The 27,958-nt window shown below is 37.5% G+C and overlaps 1 protein-coding gene across 1 annotated transcript; it reads left to right on the top strand.

Moving 5' to 3' along the window:
- Positions 1-27,503, top strand: APOB (apolipoprotein B). Its single transcript, XM_053460238.1, has 29 exons — positions 1-136; positions 1,111-1,149; positions 3,351-3,466; positions 3,572-3,717; positions 4,026-4,170; positions 4,461-4,616; positions 5,112-5,236; positions 5,704-5,789; positions 6,693-6,906; positions 7,797-8,024; positions 8,447-8,564; positions 8,669-8,815; positions 9,001-9,212; positions 9,765-10,005; positions 10,284-10,460; positions 11,181-11,372; positions 11,609-11,776; positions 12,253-12,464; positions 12,577-12,759; positions 13,238-13,359; positions 13,458-13,659; positions 13,847-14,019; positions 14,716-14,915; positions 15,033-15,172; positions 15,293-15,666; positions 16,132-23,748; positions 24,050-24,164; positions 24,640-24,823; positions 25,457-27,503. The coding sequence occupies exons 1-29, from the start codon at positions 79-81 to the stop codon at positions 27,251-27,253; spliced, it is 13,887 nt and encodes a 4,628-aa protein (XP_053316213.1). The 5' UTR covers positions 1-78; the 3' UTR covers positions 27,254-27,503.
- The last annotated feature ends 455 nt before the right edge of the window (positions 27,504-27,958 follow it).

The following is a 27,958-nucleotide window of genomic DNA, read 5'->3' as shown; positions in this document are numbered from 1 at the left end:
GTCTCTCTTTGGGATATAAGAAGACAAAGCCAATATTGGAAGGACCTCAGGAGCCCCAGAGAGCTTCAGTAGCTCACCATGGGCACCAGGAAGCTTGTGCTCCTTGTGCTGATTTTCAGCAGTTCCACCTTGGCTCGTAAGTAATGGATTGATTCATCCAACTGGATAATTCTACTTCGGAACCTTCTATACCTTACAGAGTAATGGCATCTTTAGCAGAAAGTTAAACGGCGTTTAATGGCACCTTAAAAAGAAAGTTAAACTGTACATAATGGGAAGGGAATTTATTTGGGGTTATTTTACAGGTAACAATAAAGTCATGGATTCACTATGGTATAGTTAAAAATAAAAACATTCAGCACCACTGAAACATTGAAATTAATATAAATACGTTTATAAGTTTGCAGTAATTATTTGTTACATAATAATTATTTTCAATATTAGCAATATCTGATAGCAAAATATTGGCTTTTATGGACAGTAGTTTTGGTTTTCTATGAATATTTTAATTGCTGCTGACTTTTTACAGTGTAATTCTTTGTAAATAAAGGCATTAATGAATATTATTATAGTATTACTATTATATCATATTCACACCACAAAGTGAATGTATTAATATTATTATTATTACACTATGTGTTGTTATGTGATAGTTGGCATTAGTTAGACATAGACATGATGAGGTTAACAACATCACATCCCAATTCAGTTTTAGTGAATAGACCGTACCATACCTGAGTCATTTTAGAGAGATACCTATAGAGGAACTTAACATGAGAAAAAAACCAAAACATTTATGATACTTAATATAATTGAGACTAGTATTGTCTGTTTAATGCAATGTTTTCCACCGGTGCATGTTTATGTATCTGAATTATATAACAAAGTGATGGAGAACATAAAGCGGAGCTCAAAGTATTTTCTCATTTAGTGCCATATGGTTGTTGATGTAGTTAAATTTTTGTCCTTTAAGCTCATTCTATAGAGTACTGTATAAAACTTTAGCCTATCCCCAGCATTGAAGAGTTTAAGAATGTTTTTTTTTGTTTTAATGTTTTTAGTAATTTTAAATGCGTACAAATCTGACAATTGTTTTTCTTCTCATTGCAGAGGAAGATGGGTCAGATAGTCTGAATCCAACCTGCTTAAGTAAGATTTTATTCCCGTTATGTTAATGTGTATGATTTAATATGTACATTAATTGACTGGGGGAAAAAAAATGGAAATATTGTTCTTACCTAACCATGCAATCTAATGTCCTGGACTCACTGATACTGTGTTACCTTGTACAGCATTATGGAATATGTTGGTGCTATATATATATATATATATATATATATATTCTGAGATTATTTTTAAAGCATTAAGCATATTTCTTTTCTCTTTGGAATATATGTTCTCCACCTTAAAGTTGTCTACTGCCATTAATTACCAAGTAATATTATGTTATTATATTATGTTAGTAATTATTATGTAACCTTTTAGTAACTCCCTAGTTTGCGTAGAGCTGCTGCCTCCAGTATGCATCCTATACGAAAAAGATTGTATCTACAGCTGGCTCAGTGTTATGGGAGTTCCAGTTCTCCAACAGCTGGAAGGCTACCTGTTTGGTACCCCAGCAGGGTCCTTACCCACATGATCACTGTGATGGTGAAGGGGTTAAAGTAATGAGGTCAACTGTTTTCCACCGTTGCTCCATAGAGAAGAAAATCATTATCATGGGTGACCTATGCTACTAGTCTTGGAGTCAGCATATACAGAGCTGACTTCATACCAGCCGTATCAGCGTGGATAATAATTTATAACTGATAATCTGCGCAGGGATTAGGCACAATGTACTGTGTATTTAACCTTTGTATTGAAGGCTGGAGTGCATCCTTTTAACTGGAAGTGTTGCGTGTTGTTCCTCTAATAAAGGAACTGGAACTCTGGACAAACTATGGAATTAACCTGTTTATATTCAGTTTATCTATTATGAGTTCACAGTGCCCTCTAATGGCATTTTGGTGTATTACACGCTACAATTTTAACATTATATTATCTTTTATCTATATAGCGCCAATAATTCCCGCTGCGCCTCTTACAGTCCACAAGTTCAAAGGGTCTGACAAAACTAGAACTGACAGGCTGTGACGATCGATACATTAGATAAAGGGGGCCCTGATCACAAGCCTACATACAGTATACTTTAGCCCATGGTTCATTTTTTTAGAAGCCATTGGGATTGCTTTTTTTTTTTTTCTTGACTATGAGTTATATTTTTAATAACCGATAGTCAGCGCCGTTACACACAGTTTTAATAGAAGGTTCAAGGATAAACAGTACATTTAGGTTTCTGTGTGACACAGAACTGACCCACATTTCACTTTTTTACAGAAATCGTTAATCCTGTTGAAAAAAAATAAATGTTTTGTTGGTTTTGCAAAGAGACGATTGTAACATGGCGCATGTTCTTTATGAAGGATATTTAAGAATGCATTTACCTTTTTCACCCCATAAAAGAATAGCAATAACATCAGCTAGTTGATTCAATATGAAAAGATGTTTTCGAACGATGCGTAGATCTTTAACATGATGTCATTAACGTCACCTCTGAACTAAAAGCTTTCTGTGTTCTGTTTTGTTAAAGTAATCAAAATCCATCTAAATCACACAAGCTTTAGCCCGCAAATTAAAGAAAATAAATAAAAAAAAGATTTTCAACCCAAATCATGTCTACAAAGAGACAGCTAAAAGAATCGACAAATAGTTTAGAGCACTAGAATTCTTCGGTATTGACAACTTTACTCCTTAAAAGAACCGTGTTGACACCTACTAGCAATAAATCACCTTTTCGCATCAAAAACCCTTTGCTTTAATTTTCGTTTAGCTACATACGATATGTAAATTTGTACATTTTTGGTAACTCTTATCTTATTGGCTGGCCATAAATTCAACGATATTATATTCCTAATTCCCAAATTCCTAACTAACAAGAAATTGTAATTATTTCTTATGTATTATCAGGGCCGGACTGGCCAACTGGCACACCGGGCAAAAGCCCAGTGAGCTACTGCCTGACGTTGCTCTATACACACCCGTCCAGCAGATCGGGAGCTATAGTGTGCAACGTCCAGCTGCATGTGCCTGATGGCATGTTATGTGATCGTTTTAATGTGCGGGCTGTCATATCCAGCTCCCCTGACACCATCAGGGGGCCGTCGGCCCTAAAGGGCCAGGACCGCCTCTTTACCACCAGTCATAGCCTTGTGTATTATCCTTTCATTAAAGATGGCCAAAAATGACTATTATGTGATAAAGCGGATGAGAAGACGAATATTCACGCAAGGTTAATTTCCTTTATATTTTAGAAGATTCAAGTAAATTCAAGCACCTTAGAAAATATGTATATAACTACGAAGCCGGAACATCTACCGGAGTCACCGGAACAGCCGACTCTCAAAGCGGATCCAAGTTCAACTGCAAGGTAGAAACCTCAAGGAAAATGATAAGGCACAAAGTATAACTTTGGCAATCGTCCTATACCATTAAGCCCTAACTTGTTCTTGCTTATACATTATGACCACCACAGGTAGAACTGGAGGTCCCTCAGCCGTGCAGCTTCATTCTACGGATCAAACAGTGCACCCTGCGAGAGGTGTACGGCTTCAGCTCCGAGGGCAAGGCGTTGCTGAAGAAGTCCAAGAATTCGGAAGAATTCTCCAGTGCTATGTCCAAGTTAGTAAACATTCTATTGGATTTTTTTTTTAACCCCTTAAGGACAATGGGCGGTCCCTAAACCCATTGAAAACCCATTGAGCCTGTACATGTTTGGGCTTTGTCATTAAGGGGTTAATGAAAAATATTTAACAGGATTTTCTATTTTGGATGAAACATTTGATTGTGATTATTATCACTGTTGTTTGTTTTGTTGTTCAAGACCTCTGAACAGATTTCTTACTTTTTACGGCTGCTATCGCTCCCTCTTTTCTCTGTTTATCTGCGTCTGGCCGGGAATAACTCACGGTTCCCTCTGTCGGTAACAGGAACGACGTGAGTTTCAGTATCTCCTACGGGAAACAGATCGTTTTATATCCGCAAGCGGACGAACCGTTGAGTATTCTGAACATCAAGAGAGGCATCATTTCAGCGCTCTTAGTTCCAGAAGACGCACAGAATGAGGATCCAATGGTAACATTCTATTATTGTACATTTTTTTAAGAAATATGATTATCCTTATTTATATAAAAGGCGAAAACGATGATGTTTAAGTGGGTATTTAATTGACGAAACAGAATTAAACCTTTTGAGGAGCGCAGAACTCAGCAATGTCTACAAAAGCATTAGAATCATCCCAATCTCCATCCAGATATGCTTTATGTCACATGAACACAATGATTAATTTTAAACATTTTTTTTTATTTTTTTTAAGAAAATGGGCTTTAAATGACACGTAACCTCGTTTACATCATCTCCTTTAGGACACCGTGTATGGGAAATGTTCCAGCGAAGTAGCCGTCTCAACCAGCAAAGGAACGACAGTAGCAGATGGCACAGTTGTCAGAAATCTGAAGAACTGCGACCGTTTCACTCCAATTAGGGATTATGTTAGCCCAATCGCACTTTTCAAAGGATTGGTGAGTAGCGCAGACTTCTTCATCTTTTTTTTATTTATTTTTTTATTTATTTTTTTATTTTATTATTCCAAAATAAAACATCACTTCAGAATCGTACAAAATATAAATAAGATATGAAACAGACAATAATCATAAAACATCCACGGAATGGATGTAAACCATTTAAATACAACTCATGATGCGACCATTTACATGGCCTGGTCTAATCCCCCAAAGAAAAAGAAAAAAAAATATATAATAATAGAAGCAATATTAGAACAAGAGGTCGTACTTAAAAATAAGAGCACCAGGTGCTTGGATGTTGTGAAAAAAGAATTGAGCGCATAGAATAACCTTCCAGCAGAAGTGGTAGGGTTTAATCCCGTGAAGGAATATGGACAAGCTCTTCTGCATATAAGCTAGATATTACATGATTCTAAGCAGATAGTTAAGATATTGGTTGCATGTATTATTAATGGAATGTATGTTTTTTTGTATTTTTTTTTTTTTTTACAGAATGCCCCATTATCCACGCTAATCAAGAGCAGTCAGTCCTGCCAGTACACCTTGGAAACTAAAAGAAAGCAAGTCACGGAAGTCTCCTGTGCGGAAAGTCACATTTTCCTCCCCTTCTCTAACAAGTAAGAAAAGTATATAAAATATATTGTCATATTGACAACATAGACGTTAACGGTTTTAATGATAATTACCGGGAGTGATGTCAGCGTATGAGAGAAAAAAGAAAAAACCTCCTTAATTATTATTTATGGCATTTATTGGCCATTGGCCGTAAAGTCCTAGGGCCAATTTAAATTCTTAAGTCCATCAAAGTCAGAAAATCAAGGTGTCCTGGATACTGAGTATTTACACCCAGAATTGGTCCTACATTTATTTTAGTAAATAAACAAAATAGTGAGATCCACTAGGCTAGAAGCCAATTATCAAACTCACACCAAACGGGAAAACAATATTGATTTATATGGAATAATATAAAATATATGGAATCTCAATGGCATATAATATATTTTATATTTTTACACCACATATCAAGTGTCCGATAAATCATTCCGGTTCTTGGGGATAATAACGTATTCCTTATTTTCTTCAGAGGTCAATATGGTATTACAGCAAAGGTCACACAGTCGCTGAAGCTGGAAGACACTTCTAAGACAAACAACAGAGAGTTTCTAGCAGGTACTAAGATGTTTTTTTCTGTATTGGAAGTACGGCTTTTGATAACGTATTCTAGCTACCCACCGTTTTCCTATCATTATTTATTCAGGCACCGTGATTAATATTTTAAAAACAGTAATTTAATCCTCTTTAATACGGAAACAAATCACAGAATGTTGGGCACAATGACAACTTTCTTTTCTCAGTTATTTTCCCCAATGTTGCATTTTTTTTTCAGTTTTTCCATAAAACATTTCCTGTCTCCATAAGCAGAAAAAAAAATGATAAAACAGCAAAATAGGACTGATTTAGCAGCGCGCCGACACTAAAAGACTGCATGGCAAATAGAAAATAAGGCGCATGGTAGGGTCCTTTTAATAAGAACGTATACTTGGCTTATGGTGGGAACAGCGTGGGTTGTCCAATTAACGTGTATGGGACCCAATCAGCAATAGACCCTCCTTCAAGGAGCCTAAAGTCCATTGCATGCCCCTGTGTTGGGATTTGTAGCATCCCTTTTGCCAAGCTAGAGAGTCGAAGCCCACATTTGGTCCAAAGTCCTGCTTGTTCACATTAAGAAGAACATAGACGTTATGGAAACTGTGCATTTAAGGAAAGTGTCAATTGGCCCATCCGGTTCAGAAATTTGAGCATAAATATTGAAACAGGGGCGTTCAGAACCCTACCCACTGGCGTCCAAACTCATCATTACCAAGGAATATCTAATGATCGATGAAGACAAGCTTGGATCTGCCTAGTCCCACCATTGTAATAAGGCTTAGTTTATATTATTAAGGCAGTGATTGATGTGAAACATTACTGTTTTTACTTTGTATTTTCTATTTTAAAATGTGATATACGTGAGGATGGATCTTGTGATTGTGTTGCTAAATTTTTTTTTGTGATTTATTCATTCGTTCATAGATCCATCTTTGTCAAGAGGCCTGGCCCTAGAGGCTTCTGATTCCGTTACCGCCAACGAAGACGTCTTGGAAAACTTCGAGGAACTGAAGAAGATGTCAACGTCCGGGCAAAACCAGCAGAGAGCCGGCCGCTTTTATAAACTTGTGAGGTCCTTGAGGAGTTTAAACAACGAAACTCTGGGTCCTCTTGTTCCAAAAATGACAGCTCTATCAAGGTATATATTATTGAAGTTTACCTGCGTGTATTTTATAGAAGCATTGTGCATTGTATTTGGTAGTAATAATGTATCATTCAAATTATATCATTATATGGTATTATATGGTAAAAAAAAAGAAACATGAATATAGTATACCATAGGTAATGTGCAGCGCCTTCAGTAATGATACAGTGATAATAAAGACTGAGTTTATCTGTTAAAAATTAAATGGTCACCAATAATAATAGTCATTTTAGAGAAATTAGTTAGCCGAAAAGTTAGGTAAATGTAAAACACTGTGTGTGGCGTTATACACAGAACAGATTTTTTTCCCCTTCATTCTGATGGAATTTCATGTTCTTAATTAATAAATTACTAAAAAAAAATCAGATCTGCGCAATATGCTGGTTCTGCATAAATCAATAAATCATCGTCAATAAGTAATTCAATGATTTAATGAGCCAGAGTCAGTTCACACAATTACCACTAGGTGTCAGTATGGCACTGTATAGCATGTTATGTACCTTTGCTTTTACAGGATACACGCATTCTTCTTCTTTTATTATTATTATTATTATTATTATTATTATTATTATTATCACCTTTTATAAAGCATCAGCAAATTACAAAGCACTCACAAATATATAACACATATACATTAACACATACAGAGACGACAGGAGTCGAGAGCCCTGCCCGTGAGCCTTCTGGTACTTTTATACAAAGTTTCGGGCAGGAATGACAGTTGCAGGCTTACGTAATCTAAGGATCCTAAGATATGAACGTATTAAGTTACCTGATTTTGTAGGAAAACAAGGAAAAAGGTATATTCGCTTATGAAGCCCTATGAATACTGTTTGTGAGTCTTGCTTATTAATACAGTCTCTACCCCAATTTATTGATTTCAGCCCGATTGCGCTGCAAGCTCTGGTCCAGTGTGGTACCGCTGAATGCTTTGGGGCTATACTTCAGATCCTCAGGAGTGGATATGTTTCACCGATGTTGACCGACGCAGTCACATACAGCCTGGGACTCCTGCCTTCCCCTTGCACCAAGCGAGTTCGGGAACTTCTCAACATGGCTCAGTATCAAAAAAGCAGAGCAACTTTTTATGCTTTAGGCCATGCCGTCAGCAAGTAAGTGTCTTGAGCCTTGGCGCTGCACAGACCTTAAGTTTAGGTTCTATGAAGTCCGAGCCGTTAGCCTTTTTGTATCTAAAGCCCAATTAAATAAACGGGTTGAGTTGTTCTTATACAGTATATACTATGCATGCCTATAAACATGTACCATCTGCCTCTTAAAAATAAGGCTGTCTATAGAGAAGGCCATCACTGGTGAGGGTATGCGAGTCTAAAAAATCAGTTATTCAAATGGCAGAGAAAATGATCCCATTATCCTCATTTACCTTATTCCATGATTATTACAGTGAAAAGTTAGATGCGAAGAATCACCCAACCAATAGCAGCCGCCATGTAGTGTGACCGGAAGAATTAACGTTATTACTAATGCTAATCGACTATTATGTTGATGGTTTCTTATTTTTATGATAACATTTTAGTTTCTATGAAGACACAAACACAGTCACAGAAGACCTGAAGGACGTTGCCGATTACATGACATCACTCATTGCAAATGAATGTAGCGGAGACAAAGATCATACATTCCTTGCCTTGAAGGTATATAAAATTCATATTACATGTCTGGAATAGGGATATATATATATATATATATATATATATATACAGTTACTCGTATATTTAAATTTGTTTTCTTTTTACAGGCCATTGGCATTATGGGTAAAGCCATGGAGAACGCTAATGCCGAGATTAAGTCTTCCCTTTTGCAATGTGCCAGGAGCCGATCGCCATCAGACGAAATACAGAAGGCTGCAATCCAAGCATTCCGAAGGATGACCATTACCCGTGAGGTATGTTGGACCGAGTAAAAAGGTTTAACCCTTTAAGTGGACAGAGGACCAAAAAATGATGGATAAAACTTTGGTTTTGGGTGAATCCGATGAAAAATGATAGTTAACGTAAAGTTCCCCTACAGAGTAGTATAAGCTGCGTTTATAAAATGCGTTTATAAAAACATACATTATAATTTGTCTAGGTCCAGGAAAGTCTAGTCGGGGTCTTCCAAGACAGTAGTTCTCCAGCACAAAAGAGACTGGCAGCGTATCTCATGGTGATGAAGGACCCTTCGGAATCCAGCCTCCGCGAAATCACTAACACCCTGAACACTGAAACCAACGAGCAAGTGAAGAATTTCGTGGCTTCTCATATTGTTAACATCCTGAAATCGGAAGCGCCCGAGACTCAACTGTAAGTAAAGAGTTTCCAACTTTCAAAATGTAAACAATATAATAAAATTGTAATTAAAATTCAGTTCTCTTTTCCGATTTACTCCAACATTCCATCAGCTAACTGGCTGCCATATTATTTGACTGTTTTTATTATTTTAAAGATCTACGGTAGGAGGAGCGGGAAAAAAACAGGTTGAAAATATATAAAATAGATGTATTTTGAAGAAACACAGAGGTGGTGGAGTAAACAAATCTAAATTAAGTCCAGACAAAAATCCATCTTTTTTTTCACTTTTTTTTTAATGATAATTATCAGTATTGCAACAAAAAATTCTGTGAAAATTAGTAAGCAATTTACCATTTCATGTAATGAAATGATTTATGTTAAAAAAAAGCATTTTGAAAAAAGACAATTTTCCATCTACTTAATATACTTTTATCTGAGATGTTTTAAACTCATAGATTTATTGTTATAATTATAATCATTTAATTGTGTTAGATTTTATATCCTGTGATGTAGGCCTGTATCATGTTAAATCTTCATAATGTGCATATCTCTCTTTTCTTACAGGCTTAAGGGGAATTTGGAAGAGCTTCTTAAGGACATTGGGGTACCCGAGGTTATTGGGGGCTTCACTAAATTATCACGCAACTACCAAATATCCAAGAACGTGCACGTTCCAGGAGCAGATGGCGCTCTGGGCGCCAAACTTGAAGGAAATGTCATTTTTGACTCGGGAAGCTACATGCCCGAGGAAACCATGCTAGAGGCCACCCTCGATGTTTTTGGACAGTCTTTTGACATGTTTGAGGTTGGTGCCACAAACCATTTAATAAATATGGATAGATTTGTTGGAATTGTTACTAGTTCTGGTTAAACGAAGACATATTTTTGGCCATGATCTAATTTGAGTTCATGAGTAAGGTTTTTAGGAGAAACAAAAAGCTTTTAAATAGAAAAATAGTGGCCATTTTTTTTTATTTTTATATTCAAACTTTTGTCTAGCCTTATAAATGCCTGTGAATAAATAATATTAGAATTACAGTTGTTTAAACCTTACTTTAGTTTCATTTAAACCTTACGTTATAGGTCAGTATAGAAGGAAAAGGTTTCCAACCGACGCTGGATGCACTGTTCGGGAAAGGAGGTTTCTTCCCGGATTGCACCATGAAGGCGTTGTACTGGGCGGACGGCAAAGTTCCCGACAAAGTCACTGAGATTTTGTTCAAGTGGTTTAACGTCCCCCGAGGCAGCAAACCAGACCAGGTAAGGTCCATGCAACCACACGCCAAATCTGTTTGTATGTGAATTTTAATTAATAATTATAAAAATAATAATAATAATAATTATTATTCTTGTTATTATTATTATTGATATTATTATTATTAATATTATTATTATTTGAAATATTAATATAAACAAACATGTTTGAAAAATAAGTAAGGAATATGAAGGTTTATCTTTAAGGTCCATGTTGGCTTGCGTTTTTATAATTCAGTAAAAGATGTATATAAATCGCAAAAACTTTCACTCCGGTCTGAGAATTCAGCTCTTGTTAGGGCTTATACACACAAAAAAAAATCTCATTTATTTACAGGGTCTGTAAGATAATTTTGAGAACAGTATTTTTTGAAAAATGCTACTTTTTATCAACCCCTTGATATTGATGTATTGGCCCCAAATGATGTATTGGCCCCATTTAAGTTGACCAACATTTACTTGTTTTCAAGACCTCGGGGATCTTACATTGGAAGGTGAGACCTCTGAGGTCTTGTATGCTAACGTGACATCTTACTGTGTGTACTGTGGTATCGCACACTCCCTTGGATGGCCAGTTTGAGACTCTCTTATCTTCAAGTTATTAAAATGTCCTCTAAGTGACGAGTTAACGGAGGCATCTTCTCTTTCTGCGTGAAAAATTAGTACAGGACAAGGACCACCGGTTTTAATTTTTTTTATTATTATTGTTGTTTTCCCGTTATCCAGGACTTCACAAAAGCCATGTTGCCTATCCTTGAGAAACTGATAAAGGATGTCCGAGCAAGCGATGCCCCCGAAGCAAAGGCGTACCTGGAAATCCTTGGGAAAGAACTGGGTTACATCAAACTGAGTGACCTTAAAATCATTGAGAACATCTTCCCGACGACCTTCCAGACCCTACGAGAGCTACCTGCGCGGGTACGAGGAAAATATTCTATATTCTATGTAAACATTCTGATACATTGTAAGATGCTGACATCATAAGGAAATGCATAACGTTATGTTTTGGGGGGCATTTATGACAATTATAAGAGAAAAACGTGCTGATTGGTAGGGTCTACTTAGATGTTAGACCATGTGATGAAGAGATTGGTCATTTTTAACCAAATAGCACGGTATAATTCATTGAAACTCGGATTTTGTTTTCTTTTTAGATGCTAAAGGCGATGTCCAGAGGTATTGATGAGGATCTCTTCCTTCACTACATTTTCTTGGACAATGAATTCGACCTTCCCACCGGCTCGGGCCTTCAGCTCCAGGTTTCTCTATCTGGAACGGTTGCTCCAGGCGCAAAGGCAGGCACAAAGTTTAGCTACAAAAATGTGAGTATTATCTAACACTTGGTTTGTGTTTTGTAGCCATTTTAAAACTTCAAGAGCCAGAGCTAAATTCCACGGCCTAACTTTGCCAACAGAATTGTGAGAAACCACAAAAGTTAACATAATCGGCATTAATTTGCCCAAAAACGCTTAGCTTCTGTGGAGTAAGGAATAGGACAGAAATCAACAGTAGGACGGCGGCACAGAATGAAGTAAAGATAAAAAAAAGTATTGTAATAGGCAAACCAGGTAACCTAGAATTCTTTAACCCCTTAAGGACAATGAGAGGCCCCTAAACCCATTGAAAACAATGCATTTTGAACCTGTACATGTACAGGCTTTCTCATTAAGGGGTTAAACCTCTTTTTAGTTTATTTTTAATTCCGGTTGAATGGCAAAGACATGTTCCACGCCCCAAAGATGGATTTCTCCCATTTTCTGTCATGCGCTTTTATTGGTACATTTATCGTCCTATACAGGCGAAGGCAGAATTCAGTCTGAAGCCCGCCATTTCCCTGGAATTTGTAACCCAACTGGGAGTGCAGATTCCTGGGTTCTCTAAGCACGCAGTACAGATGAACTCCAACCTTTTCCACGAGACAGGAGCCGAGGCCGCAGTTTCGCTGAAGGATGGCCAAATTAGGTTTTCAATTCCAGCTCCCAAAGGACCAACAAAACTCTTCAGCTTTAGGTACATAATCTCTGACAGAGAGCTTGTTGGGGGGGGGCAACTCCTATTTAAAGTATTATTTTTATTCTGTAAACACAGTAAAATAAAAGTGAGTTATTTTATACTTTCTCAGCAACAACTTTAACCTGGTGTATGCAGCGAAGACAGAAGTCATGGCTTCTATCGCGGAAAACAGAAACGAGTGGTCATCTTGCCGACCATTGCTGACCGGTTTGAAGTATTGCATCAACACGGCATATTCCAACGCCAGCACTAAAGATGAAGCCCCATACTTCCCGCTAACTGGACAGACGAGGTACACAATATATGACTTTTCCCTCCTCACTTATAGGTTGAAATAATAATATTGTATTACATCCGGGAACAACTGTGCCTCTACGTTCATGACACTTCCCTGAACATATCTTTATTGGCCACCAGGGGGCGACGTGGACACATAAGTAGATCTTTAACATGTATAGCATTCCGTGACACGGCACACATATGTATGTATCATTTTGACATATCTGTATGTCATCGCTAGCAGACGACGATGAGACTAAACCTGTAAACGCAATTCAAATGTATAAGTTTATGTTTTCCCCTCTATAAAGAGCCACCTTGTCAGTTTTTTTACCTCAAAATTTCTTTTAAAGTTGTAGAAAATCACACACACACGTCATTACTGATGTGTTAACCCTTATCGCCTGACAACCTGACCCATACAAAAGTATTTTATATTGGTATAAATATAAATTTATACAATAAAAATAAACATATGCGTTTGTTTTAAGATTTGAATTAGAAATTCAACCAACTGGAGATGTTGAGGAGTATTCCCTGACGGCCAGCTACCGGCTAAACAAGGATGGACGAGACCTTGTAGACACCCTGGTGTTTTCTGCTCAGGCAGAAGGTAGATATTTATTTATGGTTTATACAGATTTTTGTCTCTTCCGGTGATGTCATGTATACTCATTTTAACTAAACATAATGTTTTGGGTTTTTTTTCAGGTGCAAAATCTTGTGAAGCAACGTGGACCACAAAATACAACCGCAACAAAATCACCTTTTCCAGCGATGTCCAGATTCCAAAATCCGCTGTTGACTTTGGTGTCGGTGTAAAAGTCGATGATCAGTCTCCAGGATTATATTCCGTCGTCGTTGATTTCCACAATCAGCAAATTTCTGAAGTCACGCTCACCGGAAAGCTAAGGTAATTCATGGCCCCCCGATATTCTGTCGCAAATAAAAAATTTTCACTTTTTTAAAAAAAAACAATGTTAGAAAAAATATAGAAAAAATATTAAAAACTATAAATAAAAAAAATTCAGTTAAAATATGTTTAACACGCAACGTAAATTTAGATATAAGGACCTAAAAATGTGTTTAATATTTTTCAGCTCTGCCGAGAATGAAGCCACGTTGAGTGGAGTCCTTTCTATCCCGCGCTTGCACTCCGAAGCAAAAGCAGAAGCCTCCGTTCAGAACTTACTCAACGTGTTCAAACTTCAGTTACAATCGTCAGCCAATATTTGCGCATTTTCCGGATCACAGAATATAGTTTTTACATATGGTAGGTAACCATACAATCGAATCATTTGCATATATAGCACCCTTTTATTGTAATTTAAAAAAAAAATGTATCAGCTTAATCACTTATTTCAGTCAATGTAAGCATTTTTGGTTAAACTGGATGAAAGCTTTTGTACCCTTTTAAATGTAAGGCGCACTTAATTTGCAACAAATATGGCTTTCTCTATAGAATGTAGAACGATAGGCGATACTTCCACATCCCATATGGAAAAGGAAAATACATATGTCATTGTTTATATTCACATCTGTATTTAATATGGATTAATAAGCGCTGCGTAGATTGTTGGTGCTATATAAATAAAAGATAATAATAATAATAAAAATTATATTATTATGGTATTCTGTATATAATATAAAACCACATATTACGTATTATGGAGATTCATGATATATTTATATTTATTTATATAGCACCAGTAGGTTCCATAGCGCTGTTACAATCATTCACACGCAATAACAAACCGGTACAAAATGGGAAGAAGGCCCTGCTCTTGGGAGGTTACAATATCGACTTTAGTATATGAGATACATTAAAACCTTAAACATAACATTATACTTTTATACATTATACTTAGCAAGCAGTATGCTGATTGCTGCCATTTAAAAAGGTCTTGGTTCATTCATTGTGTGTATCTTTCATTCAATATTCTCGGACTGATGCATATTTTGGTTATAGACAATGACAAGATTGAATTAGAATGGAGCACCGACTCCAATTCCAACTTAAAGAAACTGGTTTCCAAGCTGCCTGATATTAGATTTGAAGATATGGCCAATTATCCCGAGTCCATGAAGAACTATGCAAACGACGTGCTGGACTATAAGGTTCCTCAAACCGACATGACCCTCAGACACATTGTATCTCAGTCATTTGTGGTGAGTCCTGCGTATATATTTTCATTTTTACTATTGCAAACCGGAGCAACAGCGCTGATCTCATTATTTCATGCTTTTATTTAATGTATTTCTTACCATTTTATCGTTTTACTGCAGGCTGCCAATAACTGGCTTCGTACCGCGTCGAAAGATATGCCTTACGCAACAACACTTCATAGTAAATTGTCAGCTTTAAAAGAGCTAGACTTCCAAGGACTCGGCTTGCCACCTTTCCCAGAGGAATTATTCTTAAACAGGTAAACAATATCACTAACAATGTAGTCATTTTTTATATTCTGAAAAATATTGCTTTTTGAGATTTTTCACAATAAAAAAAAACATGTTTTAAATTGTATTTTTTATTTTTTTTTGTGTAGCGATGGAAAGATCAAATATCTACTTAATAAGGATGGCATCACCATAAACATTCCATTACCCTTCGGAGGAAAATCAAGCCATCAAGTCATGATGACAAGTAGCTTAAGAACGCCGTCGGTAGATATGCCATCAGTCCGATTTCGGTTACCGTCCCAGGAGTTTAAGATCCCTGCCTTCACCATCCCAGAACATTACCAACTGCGGGTTCCTTTAATCGGAGTTCTAGAGCTCTCCTCTAACATCAAAAGCAATTACTACAACTGGTCGGCATCTTACACCGGTGGGAATACGTCCAGCGATGCCACCACTTTCAGTTCCAAATATAACATGGGAGCCAAATCAGTCTTGGATATTCTGTCATACGACATTGATGGTATGTAATTTCACTAAAACAGGATGTAAAAAATATCTTAATATGGTAATTATGTACAAAAAAAAAACATTTTTATAAGAGTAAAATGGTATTATTTTTTGATTGGTAGCAAGCATAGGAACCAGGAGGGAATCCTTTTATCTTTCTGTGGCCTGTAACGCAGAATAATAGATGATTGGGAGACACAGAGTCATAGAATATTAACCAGTGTTAATAAAATAGAATAAATTACATAGAATAATAAAAAAATATTTTGTAATAAGTAATACAAAATAATAGAAAATAATAAAAAAATAGAATAAAATACATTTCTGTCCAGATCTACAACTCAACTGGAAACTGCAATATCATAATTATATATTTTTATATTTTGCCCTCTGCTTTTTTTTGTGCTGATCTCAATTGTTCTTGCTTTTTGCTCATTTGAGCTCGATTATTTACTCTTTGTTTTTTACTTTGCTGCAGGTTCGGCACTTATATCTTATGATCCCGAGCAAATGTTACGCATGTCCTATGAGGGATCTACTAGTCACAGTCTCCTTGAGTCAAGTATCAAACTTCACGAGCTGTACAACTTCAGAAGTAACGAGATGTTTAAAGGATCCTATTCTTACACGATCAGAAGCATCTTGGGCATAGAATCTTCACTAACGTCATCAATGAAGTCAACAAAGAACAACAAAATAGTGATCACAGAAGGCGACGCAGCAGGGGAGCATAAACTGGCCTCTCTGTTTCTGAACACTGATTACAACACAGTCCTCACATTAGATACCGAAAGCTTGCAAGCAAAATCAGAATCTAATTTCAAGATGGATTCCTCTTACTTAAAGGTGACGAATAAAATAAGTGGAATGGCTCTCCGAGATGCCTTAACGATAACCTCAACGACTGACATGCAAGATGGGGCTCTGTCCAACACAATGACATTAGATTACAGGAACAAGCAGCTTTCCTTTAAATCCGATACAACCGGCAACTACTACAACTTGGTCGCCCTGAACAAATTTGAAGCCACTCTTTCGAGCAAAATGGCAGCAATCCGTTCCGAATATCAGGCAGACTACAGGCGACACAGACTGTACACCTTACTTTCCGGATCGTTGAATTCCCTTGGGCTTGAATTGAACGCCGACGCAACTCTCAATAATCAGCAAAACCGAGGTGCCCACAAAGCCACCCTGAAACTCAACCAAGAGGGCTTGTCCACCAGTGCAACAACCAATATAAATTTCAGTCCTCTAACACTGGAGAACGAGTTCAACGCTGGAATCGGGCCATCAGGAGCTTTAATGAAAATGACTGCAAACGGCAGATACAGAGAAAATAATGCAAAAGTAACAGTTTCCGGAAAGGCTGCCCTGACAGAACTTTCCTTTGGTAGTGTGTATCAAGCAACCCTTCTTGGGCTGGACAGTAAAAACATCTTGAACTTCAGAATTAGCAAAGAGGGCCTGAAATTCTTTAATAACCTAATGGGCTCCTATGACCAAATTAAACTTGAGAACAGCCATGAGCTCAACATTGAGAGGGCCTCCATACAGTTCACCTCCAAATTTGACAATACATTAAGCTCTGATAAGTCCTATAAGCAAAGCTTTGAACTACAGATGCAACCATACACCGTGACGGCACTGTTAAACAATGAATTCCAGTATGGCTTACTAGCACTAACAAACAAAGGACAGATGCAGCTTGAGGGTTTCAAGATGAATTTCAATGGTAATTTGCAAGGAGCCTACGATAAAGACGAAGTGAAGCATTCCTACGCTTTGGCATTGAATGGTCTGTCGACAAACCTGAACACGGACACAGTTGCAAATATACAAGGCACGGCTCACAGTCACAGAGTCAGTATGGAGATTGCTGGTCTTTCGGCATCATTTAGCAGCAACTCAAACTGTGAAACCAAATCCGTGCGTTTCACCAACAGGATTCAGTCTGTTGTGGCTCCATTCAGCTTTAAGTTTGATTCCCAAACTACCGGAGATGGAAGGCTTCAGATCCTTGGAGATCACACCGGTCAACTGTATAGCAAAGTCCTCTTGAACGCTGAAATCCTTTCCTTTAATTTTGTTCATGACTACAGGGGCTCAACAAGGCATCTACTGGATAACGGAAGGAAACACGAAACTTTACTAGATTATCAAATCGCTACATTGTTTACTCCTTCAGAACAGTTAAGTTCATGGAAGTTGAAAAGCCACCTGGACCAGAACTCCTATTCTCACAGTTTCAGAGCCTATAATAATCTCGACACCATTGGAGTGGAACTGAGTGGGAAAACGGCGGCAGATATGTCCGTACTAGATAGACAGATCCAACTACCATTTGCCATATTTAATCCCATTGATGCTCTTAACCTGAGAGATAGTGTCAACACCCCCCAGGAGTTTGGTATTTCTGGATATGTCAAGTATGACAAGAATAAGGACATGCATGTGATCAACCTACCGTTTATGGAAAGCATGTCAGCTTCTTTTGAAGAATTCAGAAATGTTTTACTAACTTCCCTGCAAGCTGTGCAGAAATACCTGAAGAACATTGACATCGACCAGCATTTGAAGACATGCAAAGCTACCTTGAGCAAAATCCCCCAGAAAATGAACGACTACATCAACAGTCTGGATGTAGAAGCAAAGCTTCAGGAGGCCAAAAAAGTAATACTATCCCTAACAGAAGAATATAAAATCACAGCGGAAGAGCTTCAATCTGCCATAGAAAACTATTTTAATCTCATGCAAGAAAACTTACAGCAGTACATGACCAGAATGGAGGGTTATATCAACGATTACACCAGATGGTTAGAGAGAAGGATTCACATACTAGTCCAAAACATTTTTGAGCAGCTTAAAGCTTTAGACGAAGAGTATCAAATCCGTAAGAAGTTTGCCGATACCATACAGGACCTCAGGAAAATTGTAGAAGAGATGAATATCGATGACTTACAAGACAGTGTAAAATCCTGGATTCAGAATGTTGATGACATGTATCAAATCAAAAAGAGTTTTGCGAATTACTTACAGCAAATCCAAGCCTATATCCAGAAAATAGATATTCAGGTAATCGAGAAAAAGGTAGAAGAGTTCCTAAAATCTGTCGACTGGAGAAAATACGCAGAAGAGATCAGCAAGGCGTTTCCCCTTAAAACCTTTAAATATATCATTGAACAGGCAGAAAATGTTGTTGTCACAATGTTTGAGGAATATGAGTTAAGTGAGAAAATCACTGCTGTTGTAGACAAGCTCCAGGACATCGTGACAGAGTATGAAATAGACAAGAAAATCCAAATGCTCATTGAAAAGTTCCTCCAGTTCCTTAGTCAACAGAATGTAAGAGAAACAATACAAAAAGCAGCAGACATGCTAAATTCTATCGACGTAAAAACACATTTCAACAAAATACGATCTTCCGTTGATGACGCGGTTAAGAAAGTGAAAGATTATGACTACAAAAGCCTGATCGATGACATCAACTACTATCTTGATGTTGTTATTAAGAAGATTAAGTCATTTAATTATGATAAGTTTGTGGATGATGTCAATGAATGGATCAGGGCAGGAACTAAAACAATAAATGACCAAATGAAAGCCCTTGAATTACCTCAAAAAGCAGAAGCTCTGAAACAATACTTGGACGATGTAAGAAAAGTTGCCAAAGAATATATTCAACAGCTAGGAGAAACTAAATTCTCTGCCGTCATCCAGTGGTATCAGGAGATCATGAGTTCAGCTGTACTTAATGACTTCAAAGTAAGAATAATGGAAAATCTGGAAGATGCACGAGACCGAATATATTCTATGGACATAAAGAAGGAATGTCAAAGATATCTAGAAAATGTGAGCCAGGCCTATCGTCGATTGGTGACCTGTATTTCAGAGAAGTGGAACGCCCTCTCGGAGATGATCACCAGTTTTGCCGAAGAAAACGATATCCGAGAGTGGGCTGAAAATGTTAAAAGGTTTATAGAAGAAGGTTTTACCGTACAAGGATTTAAGCTAGGGTTCCTCAACATTCCTTCTTTTGAAGTAAGCCTCCGTGCACTTAGATTAGCGACCTTCAAGACGCCCGACTTCGTAGTGCCATTCACCGACCTGCAAGTCCCCTCTGTGGAGATCAATTTTAGGCGGTTAAGGGAGCTCGAAATTCCCACAAGAATTGTAACCCCGGAGTTTACTATTTTCAACACTTACAAGGTACCTTCCTATACAATTGATTTGAATGAGATCAAAGTGAAGGTTGCAAGGACAATTGATCAAATACTTTCGAGCGACTTTAAATTGCCATCTCCAGAAGTATATTTAAAAGATCTAAGGCTGAGTGACCTGACGATGAATGACATGGGATTCCCAGCGTTTTCTATTCCCGAAATATATGTCCCCAGTATGCAAATACCTGAACTACGGATACCAAAGTTAAATCTGATAAACTTTGACTTTTCTGATATTTCGATACCTGAGTTCCAACTCCCAAAGATCCCTCACACAGTATCTGTCCCTACATTCGGCAAGCTTCACAGTTCATTTGAAGTGACATCGCCATTCTTTACCATGAAAACCTCAGCCGAGGTAAAGAACGCCACAGTTTCGGAAAACTCGCCTGAATTTGTTGCCACTCTGTCATCGGAGGCCACATCCATGATGGAAGCTCTGGCTTTTGTGCTAGCGGCCGACGCTCGTGTATCTGCTCCTCTCCTTGAACAACTGATTCTTAAGGAGTCTGTGTTGCTTTCCAACAAATATGTTAAATTTGATCATAACGGCGAAATGACATTCTCCAGAAATCAGATTCAGACCAAAATAGGGACAAAGGCCAATCTAAAAACAGAGAAGAATTCAGCTGAGTTCCAAAACGACATGTCCTTTAAGTTACAGAAAAAGTTCACAGCCGATATAAACACTAAATATTCTCATAGACTGAATGTTCCCCGGCTGGAGATAACAAGTCAGCTGGAGCTACAGAATGATATTGACTCGACGGTTGAAGCTGGTAGAATCTTGTTCACATCTGCAGGCAAAGGAAACTGGAAGTGGGCCTGCCCGCTCTTTACGGATGAAGGTACACATCAAGCCGACTTTAAATTCAACCTAAGAGGACCCCTTATTGAGATTTCAGGAGCAAACAGAGTCATTGACAAGTACCTTAAACTAGACCAGAGCATTAGATACGATTCCGGTTTCTTAAGCTATGTAAATCTTGATATCATGTCCAAAGCAGATTGTCCTTACGTTGGAAACAGCATCGTGGAAGTTAAAGGAAAAGCACAAGTCAGTGAAATGAAAATTGAACTCACTGCTGCCCATAATGCAGAATTATCCGGACGGGCGACCGGAACAATAAGCAATAGCCTATCCTTCTTGACAAAGCCATTTGAAATACGCCTGTCTACTAACAATAATGGAAATCTAAAGGTTAGCTTCCCAATGAGACTGACCGGCAAGATTGACTTCCTCAACAACTATGAATTCATACTCAGCCCCAACGTTCAGCAAGCATCTTGGCAAGTCAACGGCAGGTTCAACCAGTACAAAGCCTCGCATGCGATTTCACTGGGCAACAACGAAGAGAAAATCGGGGCTTCTGTAGAAATGAATGGAGAAGCCAACCTAGATTTCTTGACCATTCCAATAACTATTCCAGAAATCCCTGTTCCATATACCACGATGAAAACACCTAAGGTTACTTCATTCTCGTTGTGGGAAAGAAGCGGTCTGAAGAATTTACTTACAACCACTAAGCAGAATTTTGACCTGAACATCAAGCTTCAGTACATGAAGAACAAAGATGTGCATTTAATCCCACTGCCTCTAGAAGCAATCTACGATACCATAAATTCTAACATGGTGACGCTCAATAAGAAATTTGAAAAAGTGCGCGGAGCTGCAGTTAACGTTCTAACAAACTCATACAACGGGGCAAAGGCGCAATTTGAAAAGTACAAAATAGACACCCAAGCAAATAAAATCCCAAGAACATTGAGAATCCCTGGTTATACCATACCTTTGGTCAATATTGACGTTTCCCCGTTTGTAGCTGAGCTTCCAGCATTTGGCTATGTGATTCCCAAAGAAATTAGGACACCAGGCTTTACATTACCTGTACTTGGCTTTTCCATCCCAATGTACACATTAGTTATGCCGTCACTAGAATTTTCTGTGCTTCATGTTCCTAATACTTTACGTAGAATAAGTCTGCCCAAGTTGACATTGCCCCGTTTGCAGAACAGCATTTCTATTCCCGCCATGGGAAATCTAACATATGAATTTGCCTTCAAATCCAACGTAATTTCATTAACCACAAGTGCAGGGTTATACAATCAGTCTGATATCTCTGCTCGCTTTAGTGTGATCTCAACCTCTGTGATCGATGCTCTCCAATTTAGCATTGATGGAACATCAGGACTTACAAGAAAACGAGGACTGAAATTAGCGACTGGCTTGGCGCTGAAAAATGCTTTTGTGGAAGGAAAACATGAGAGTTCCATGTCTTTTGGAAGGAGAAACATCGAGGCATCTGTTGCGACCAACGGCAAAATAAACATACCTATTTTACAGCTGATATACAACCATGAACTGACAGGTAACACAAAAACCAAACCTACAGTCTCATCAAAAATGACAATGAGCTACGATTTCAATGAAGCAGCATATGGAAATAATGCTAAAGGATCTCTTGATCACAATCTGAACCTTGAAGGTCTCTCATCATACCTATCTCTGGAGAGCCTCACAAAGGGACACGTCACTGGAACCTTTATGTCCCATCAACCATTTTCTGGAAAGCTCAGTAACGAAGCAAGCACTTATTTGAATTCAAATGGTTTGAGATCTTCCATGAAAACAGTGGGCAACGCTAAAGCCGATGGTTTCGCAACTCTTGACGTTGCTGAAAACCTTGCGGTTGAAGCATCAACGAGCCGCATTTACGCCGTTTGGGAGCACGTTGGAGAAAATGATCTAAGGTACACCCCTGCTTTTACCACAAGAGGAAGTCAAAAGTGTAAGGCTACTATCGAGCTTTCCTTCTGGAGTTTGCTCTCGAACGTGCAGCTGCAGTTTGAACAGCCAAGTTCCTTCTTTGATGCCGTATCACTCAGCGAAGCTATGACATTAAACCTTTACCCCGAAAAGCAAGAATTTGACTTCAATGGACAGGGTGTTTTGGAGTATTTTGTTGTAGCACATAATATCAAGCTTTCCAATGACCCAACGGACGCCAAATGTGAGATTGGTGGATCACTGCAAGGGCATGTCGATGTCTTGAAGTCCATCATTCTGCCGATCTATGAAAAGAGTGTATGGGATGTCTTGAAGTTTGATCTCACAACAAGTGCTAAGGAGAAACAATACCTTAGTTTATCGACATCCCTAGTATACACAAAAAACAAAGAAGGCTTCTTTTTCCCCATTCCAGTGAACAAGCTTTCCGATGGGTTTGTCATTAAATTTCCAGCGCTGACTTTGAAATCTCCAGAATGGATCAAAGATCTTCCAAACAAAATAAGCAATGTGGAGATGCCAGATATGCCAACAGAATTGAACATTCCATCTTTTAAAGTACCGTTTACAAATCTGAACGTGCCATCATATAACATTGACCTGAGCAATATCAAGATCCACAAGAAGCTAAGTACCTTGCCATTCGACCTGACCTTACCTTCACTGCCAAAAGTTAAGTTCCCCAAAGTTGATATCAATACAAAATATATTACATTAGAAGAGTACAAAATACCATTCTTTGAAGTAACCATACCTCAATATCAGATAACACTGGCCAGGTACACACTTCCGAAAAGTTACTACGGCTTGGATTTCAATAGCTTGGCCAACAAAATTGCAGACATCGATCTACCTACGATCGAAATTCCAGAGCAGAACATAGAGTTTCCACCCGTTAAACTAAATCTACCTGCCGGTCTGTTCATCCCAGCATTCGGGTCTTTGTCTGGATCCGTGCAATTGAACTCACCAATATACAATCTTACATGGACCACCAAGCTGGCAAACAGCTCTGAATCCCTAGTTGCTTCTATTGATGCTACAAGCAGTTCAACTCTTCAGTTTTTGGAATTTGATCTTGAAGGTTAGTATACTTTTTTGGATTTCTACTACTCTGATAATAGCTATAAACGTGTTTCGGGCAGAGGCAGACATGGCATAAGCCACCTTGGACAGGCAACATGAACGTGCCTCCGTATTCTTGGCATTCTACTTTCTAGTGAGTTATATATTTTGGGAAGTTACTGTGCAAACAATAATGTATTATATGCTGCCTATTTTTGCCAAATACAGTGTTCCAAAGTGTATATAAAATCATCTGTAGCTATAAAAGGTAATAGAATATTTCAGAATATTTTCTCATAAAATCTTATTTTCATTTTCAGCTTCCGCCACAAGCTCTCTAGTAGGAAAAGCTTTAAATTTCATTGGGAAAGGAACTCTTGCTCACCCGGACTTGAGCATAGATTGGCAACAGGATATTTCCTTTAATGGTCTCAGGTAAGTACGTTTTTGTAAATATCAATTGACTTATATTATAGTAAAATTGATATATATATATATATATATATATATATATATTATATTTATGTTTTTTTTAACCGTGCTATGTAAAATGATAATAAACCAAAATGTTAATAATTAAAACATTTTGTCACCATGCCTTTAAAAAAAACTCCTTTGCATAAATCTGCCTTGCTTATCGGTTCCAAATTATTTTAGAATTCATAAAGTATAGTATAAGACACTTAAAAAAAAAAATGTTGTAGTCCTATAGCTGGAACTAAACAATATACCACTTATACAGATTAAAAAATATGAAGCATTATTGAAGTTCAGGACCTTATAAACACACAATAGTATACAATGTATAATAATATGTTATTTTTTAAAATACACGTGACTCTGCTGCAAAATGTCCATTGTAAATATTTAGAACACCATTTTTATGGATATATATTGCTTCCCTCCTTAGGTTCCCTTCTCATAATGTTCTAATAGACGTAAGAAGCCCAACTTTCACAAATGTACAAATACGTTGTCAGCGGGAGAACAACAAGCTTTCCTCGTCTGTGACCTGTACATCGACTGGGACTTTGGGCCTTGTGATTGAGAAAGAAGACGCAATAATTAAAGGCAAAGTCTATACCCGGTCTTTGGTAAGCCTGCTTACAAACGTACCCTGTTATATGAGAACTTCAACCTAAAGATGTATTTGTTTTTTTACTCCTTTGGAGGAACATATATTCGCGAATTTAAGACTTAAATTAAATGTAAAGCTAAAAAAAGGACAATCGCGTGCAGTATCCTTCACATGTAGCATTTGTTATGTCCAGTATCCCTTATCTTAAATGAGTCAAAACTGAAAATAGCAATTTGTAATTATTATTTCTCATCTGAACTTATGTGTCTTTTTTTCCTACTTTTTTCTAGTCAACTACATGACTCATTAATATAGATTCACATCGTGCTGATGCCTTAACCATATATATCCCATTATAAAACACAATATTGCACTGAAATCCATTTATATTATATTCTATTTTATTCAACATTACAGACATTATATTTATATTATACATTATTATTTATTATTATTAATAATAATAATAGTATTAGTAGTATTATCAGTATTACTATTATTAGTATTATTATTAGTACTAATATTAGTATTAATATATTATATACAGACTATTATAATTATTTTATTGTGGGTTTAATATTTAGGTGTATATATGACATTTTACTTTCTATTTATGCTACATTTTGTCTTCTATTTTCAATTTCTGTAGACATCTACTGGAAAAGATAACCTGTTGATGAAAGGTGAAATATCGTTAAAAAACCCTGAGAAGATCCAAAACAAGTTTAACTGGAAAGAAGATGCAGTTCAAGAAGCACTTTATGGTTTGAAAGAAAGGCTTCCAAAGATGTCTGATGCGGTCTATAACTGTTTCAACAAGTACCACACTGAACACTTTGGGATGGATGTCAGTGATGCCCATCGTAAAATGAAAGAGCATCTCCAGTCCAAGATCACGTCGACCTACAGGTCCACTGTCAACCAGATCGATAAGATTGAATATGAGCTTCAGTCTGCTGCCAGACACGCCAGCAGCAGGTATTCAGACATCATGAAAAATGCTAAAAAAATGTATCAAGATCCAGCAAGTACATTTCCCAATTACGATGACGTGAAAGCAAGGTTTTTGGATAATACAGTTCAGGTTTTGAGAAGGTATCAAAACACAGTAAAAGACCTGATTGATGCGGCTATTGAATTTCTCAAGATGACGAGGTTCCAGCTCCCGGGACAAACGCAGAGATACACCGGCGAAGAACTCCTGTCCATGGGTGTGCGAAAAGTAATGTCCTGCATTGACCACTGTTACGAGAAGATCCAAAAACTGTTTGACGCATGCATTCAGTCACTCAATAATGTAAAGTTCGATATACCTGGTACGCAAATAACCATTGAAGGCACGCAGATACTTGCATCAATCAAAAACTTCTTGAAAGAGCTCAATACTATAATCAGGGATGTGTTTACCGATATTCAGAATGCAAGCTTAGAAAAAACCCTCAAGCAGCTTCAGAATGTACTCCAACAAGTTGGCCAGAAATCAGAAAAACTCATTGAAGCCATGCAGTTCCGGAACTATGAAGAACTGAAAGCTCAAATCGAACAAATGTACAAGGATACCATCAGCTCTGAGTACGCAAAGAAGCTGAGTTATTATGCAGATAGGGTCAAGAAGATTCTTCAACAGCTCCAGACGGTTTTGCAGAGCGGATACGAACAGTTGTCGGAGAAGTTAGAACAGCTGCTCATCTACGGCAAGGCCCTTCGTGAGGAATATTTGGATCCAAATATCGTCGGATGGTCGGTTAAGTATTACGAAATTGAAGACAAGATTATTCAGCTAGTGAAAAACATCATTAATTCATTAAAGGAACTGCCTTCAAAATATGGTACAAGTGTATCTGAAGCTCTAGATAACGTGAGAGGACTTCTAACCGAGTATTACCAACAAGCTGGAGATGCCGAAGACCGCGCAAGAGAAATGTTCAATAGAATGTCCGTATCCCTTAACGAAAAAATCACAGAATTGTCTAATAGTGCGAGAAAGGTTGCAGTAGAACTTAACCAGGTTCTTAGTTCTAGACTGCAAGGCGCCTATGATAAGTTTGCTAATTCATATGAGAAGTTTATTGTTGAAGCAAATCGGCTAATTGACCTTGTCATCGAAAAGTACAACGCCGTGATAGAATTTATCATGCAGGTTCTCCAGGACTTGGAGCAGTCTAGCAATGAAGTCGTGAAAACATATATATCAACTCGTAAAGGCGAGCTTAAAATTGACGTTCCTCATCCGTTCAACTGGAAGTCGTTTGACGAAATGCCTGAATTAAGAGACGATATCATAAATAAGAAACTGGAAATTGCACGTTCAGTGGTAGTCGATGGCATCGAAAGAGGGTCCAAAAAGTGGGAAGAACTGCAAAGCTTCATTGAACAACAGCTTAAAGATGGAAAACTGACCGCACAGCAGATCATCGAAAACATCAAGAACTGGGAAAAAAACTGAATGGACATTTTGTACTATAGTAGCCAAAATAGATTTTTACGCTGAGAAAAAAAAATAACAATCAGCCTATATTAACCTTTTTAATACTTATGTTGTTTCTTTGTAAATGAAAATAAAATTGTCTATTTCTTTGCGGTTAAAATGAATAAACAAAAACGAAAACAATACATTTGGCATTATTTTTAATGATGATCTATCCCCGTTGATTGCATTATGCAGAATCGTGATTAAAATGACACATAATTACAAATGCTTTTCATGCCTTTTCATTTAAAACTTCAAATGAATATATAATATACAGGTTATTCAACTAACACAGATAAATGTGTAACGGTTAATAGTATACTGAAAGAAACCTAGAAACCAGAATAAAAAAAAAACACATCAAGAATTCCGAAGGGTAAATTCCGGGGTACAAAAGTCCACAAAATATTACTTCATGTGCTCACTGGTCGATGCATTGTTGAATGTTAAACGTTAATACTGTTTATTGGGTCGAACATGGAGAAAGGGACTTCTATATCAGATCCGAAGAAGACATCTCTTAGGTCCCCAAATCTTCTCCTGGGCTCATAGGTTTTTTTCAAGGTTACAATTGGTCACCACTTTGCTCTATATACACTATACACTATAATCGTGGTAATATTGTTGTTATTATGTATCCGTAACAGTGCTTATATGCATTGGTTGGGAAAGTTGACTTTT

The sequence above is a fragment of the Spea bombifrons genome, chromosome 3, assembly GCF_027358695.1.
Source record: "Spea bombifrons isolate aSpeBom1 chromosome 3, aSpeBom1.2.pri, whole genome shotgun sequence".
NCBI lineage: Eukaryota > Metazoa > Chordata > Amphibia > Anura > Pelobatidae > Spea > Spea bombifrons.
Note: the sequence above shows the minus strand (reverse complement) of the source record. Positions and strands in the feature narration are given on the sequence as shown.

What these genes read in the sequence shown, in the direction of transcription:
- APOB (XM_053460238.1), top strand. Translation starts at nt 79, where the DNA reads ATGGGCACCAGGAAGCTTGTGCTCCTTGTGCTGATTTTCAGCAGTTCC. An exon ending in TTCTCCAGTGCTATGTCCAA is followed by an intron (nt 3,718 to 4,025) that starts GTTAGTAAACAT and finishes TGTCGGTAACAG; the next exon opens with GAACGACGTGAGTTTCAGTA. An exon ending in CACAGAATGAGGATCCAATG is followed by an intron (nt 4,171 to 4,460) that starts GTAACATTCTAT and finishes CATCTCCTTTAG; the next exon opens with GACACCGTGTATGGGAAATG.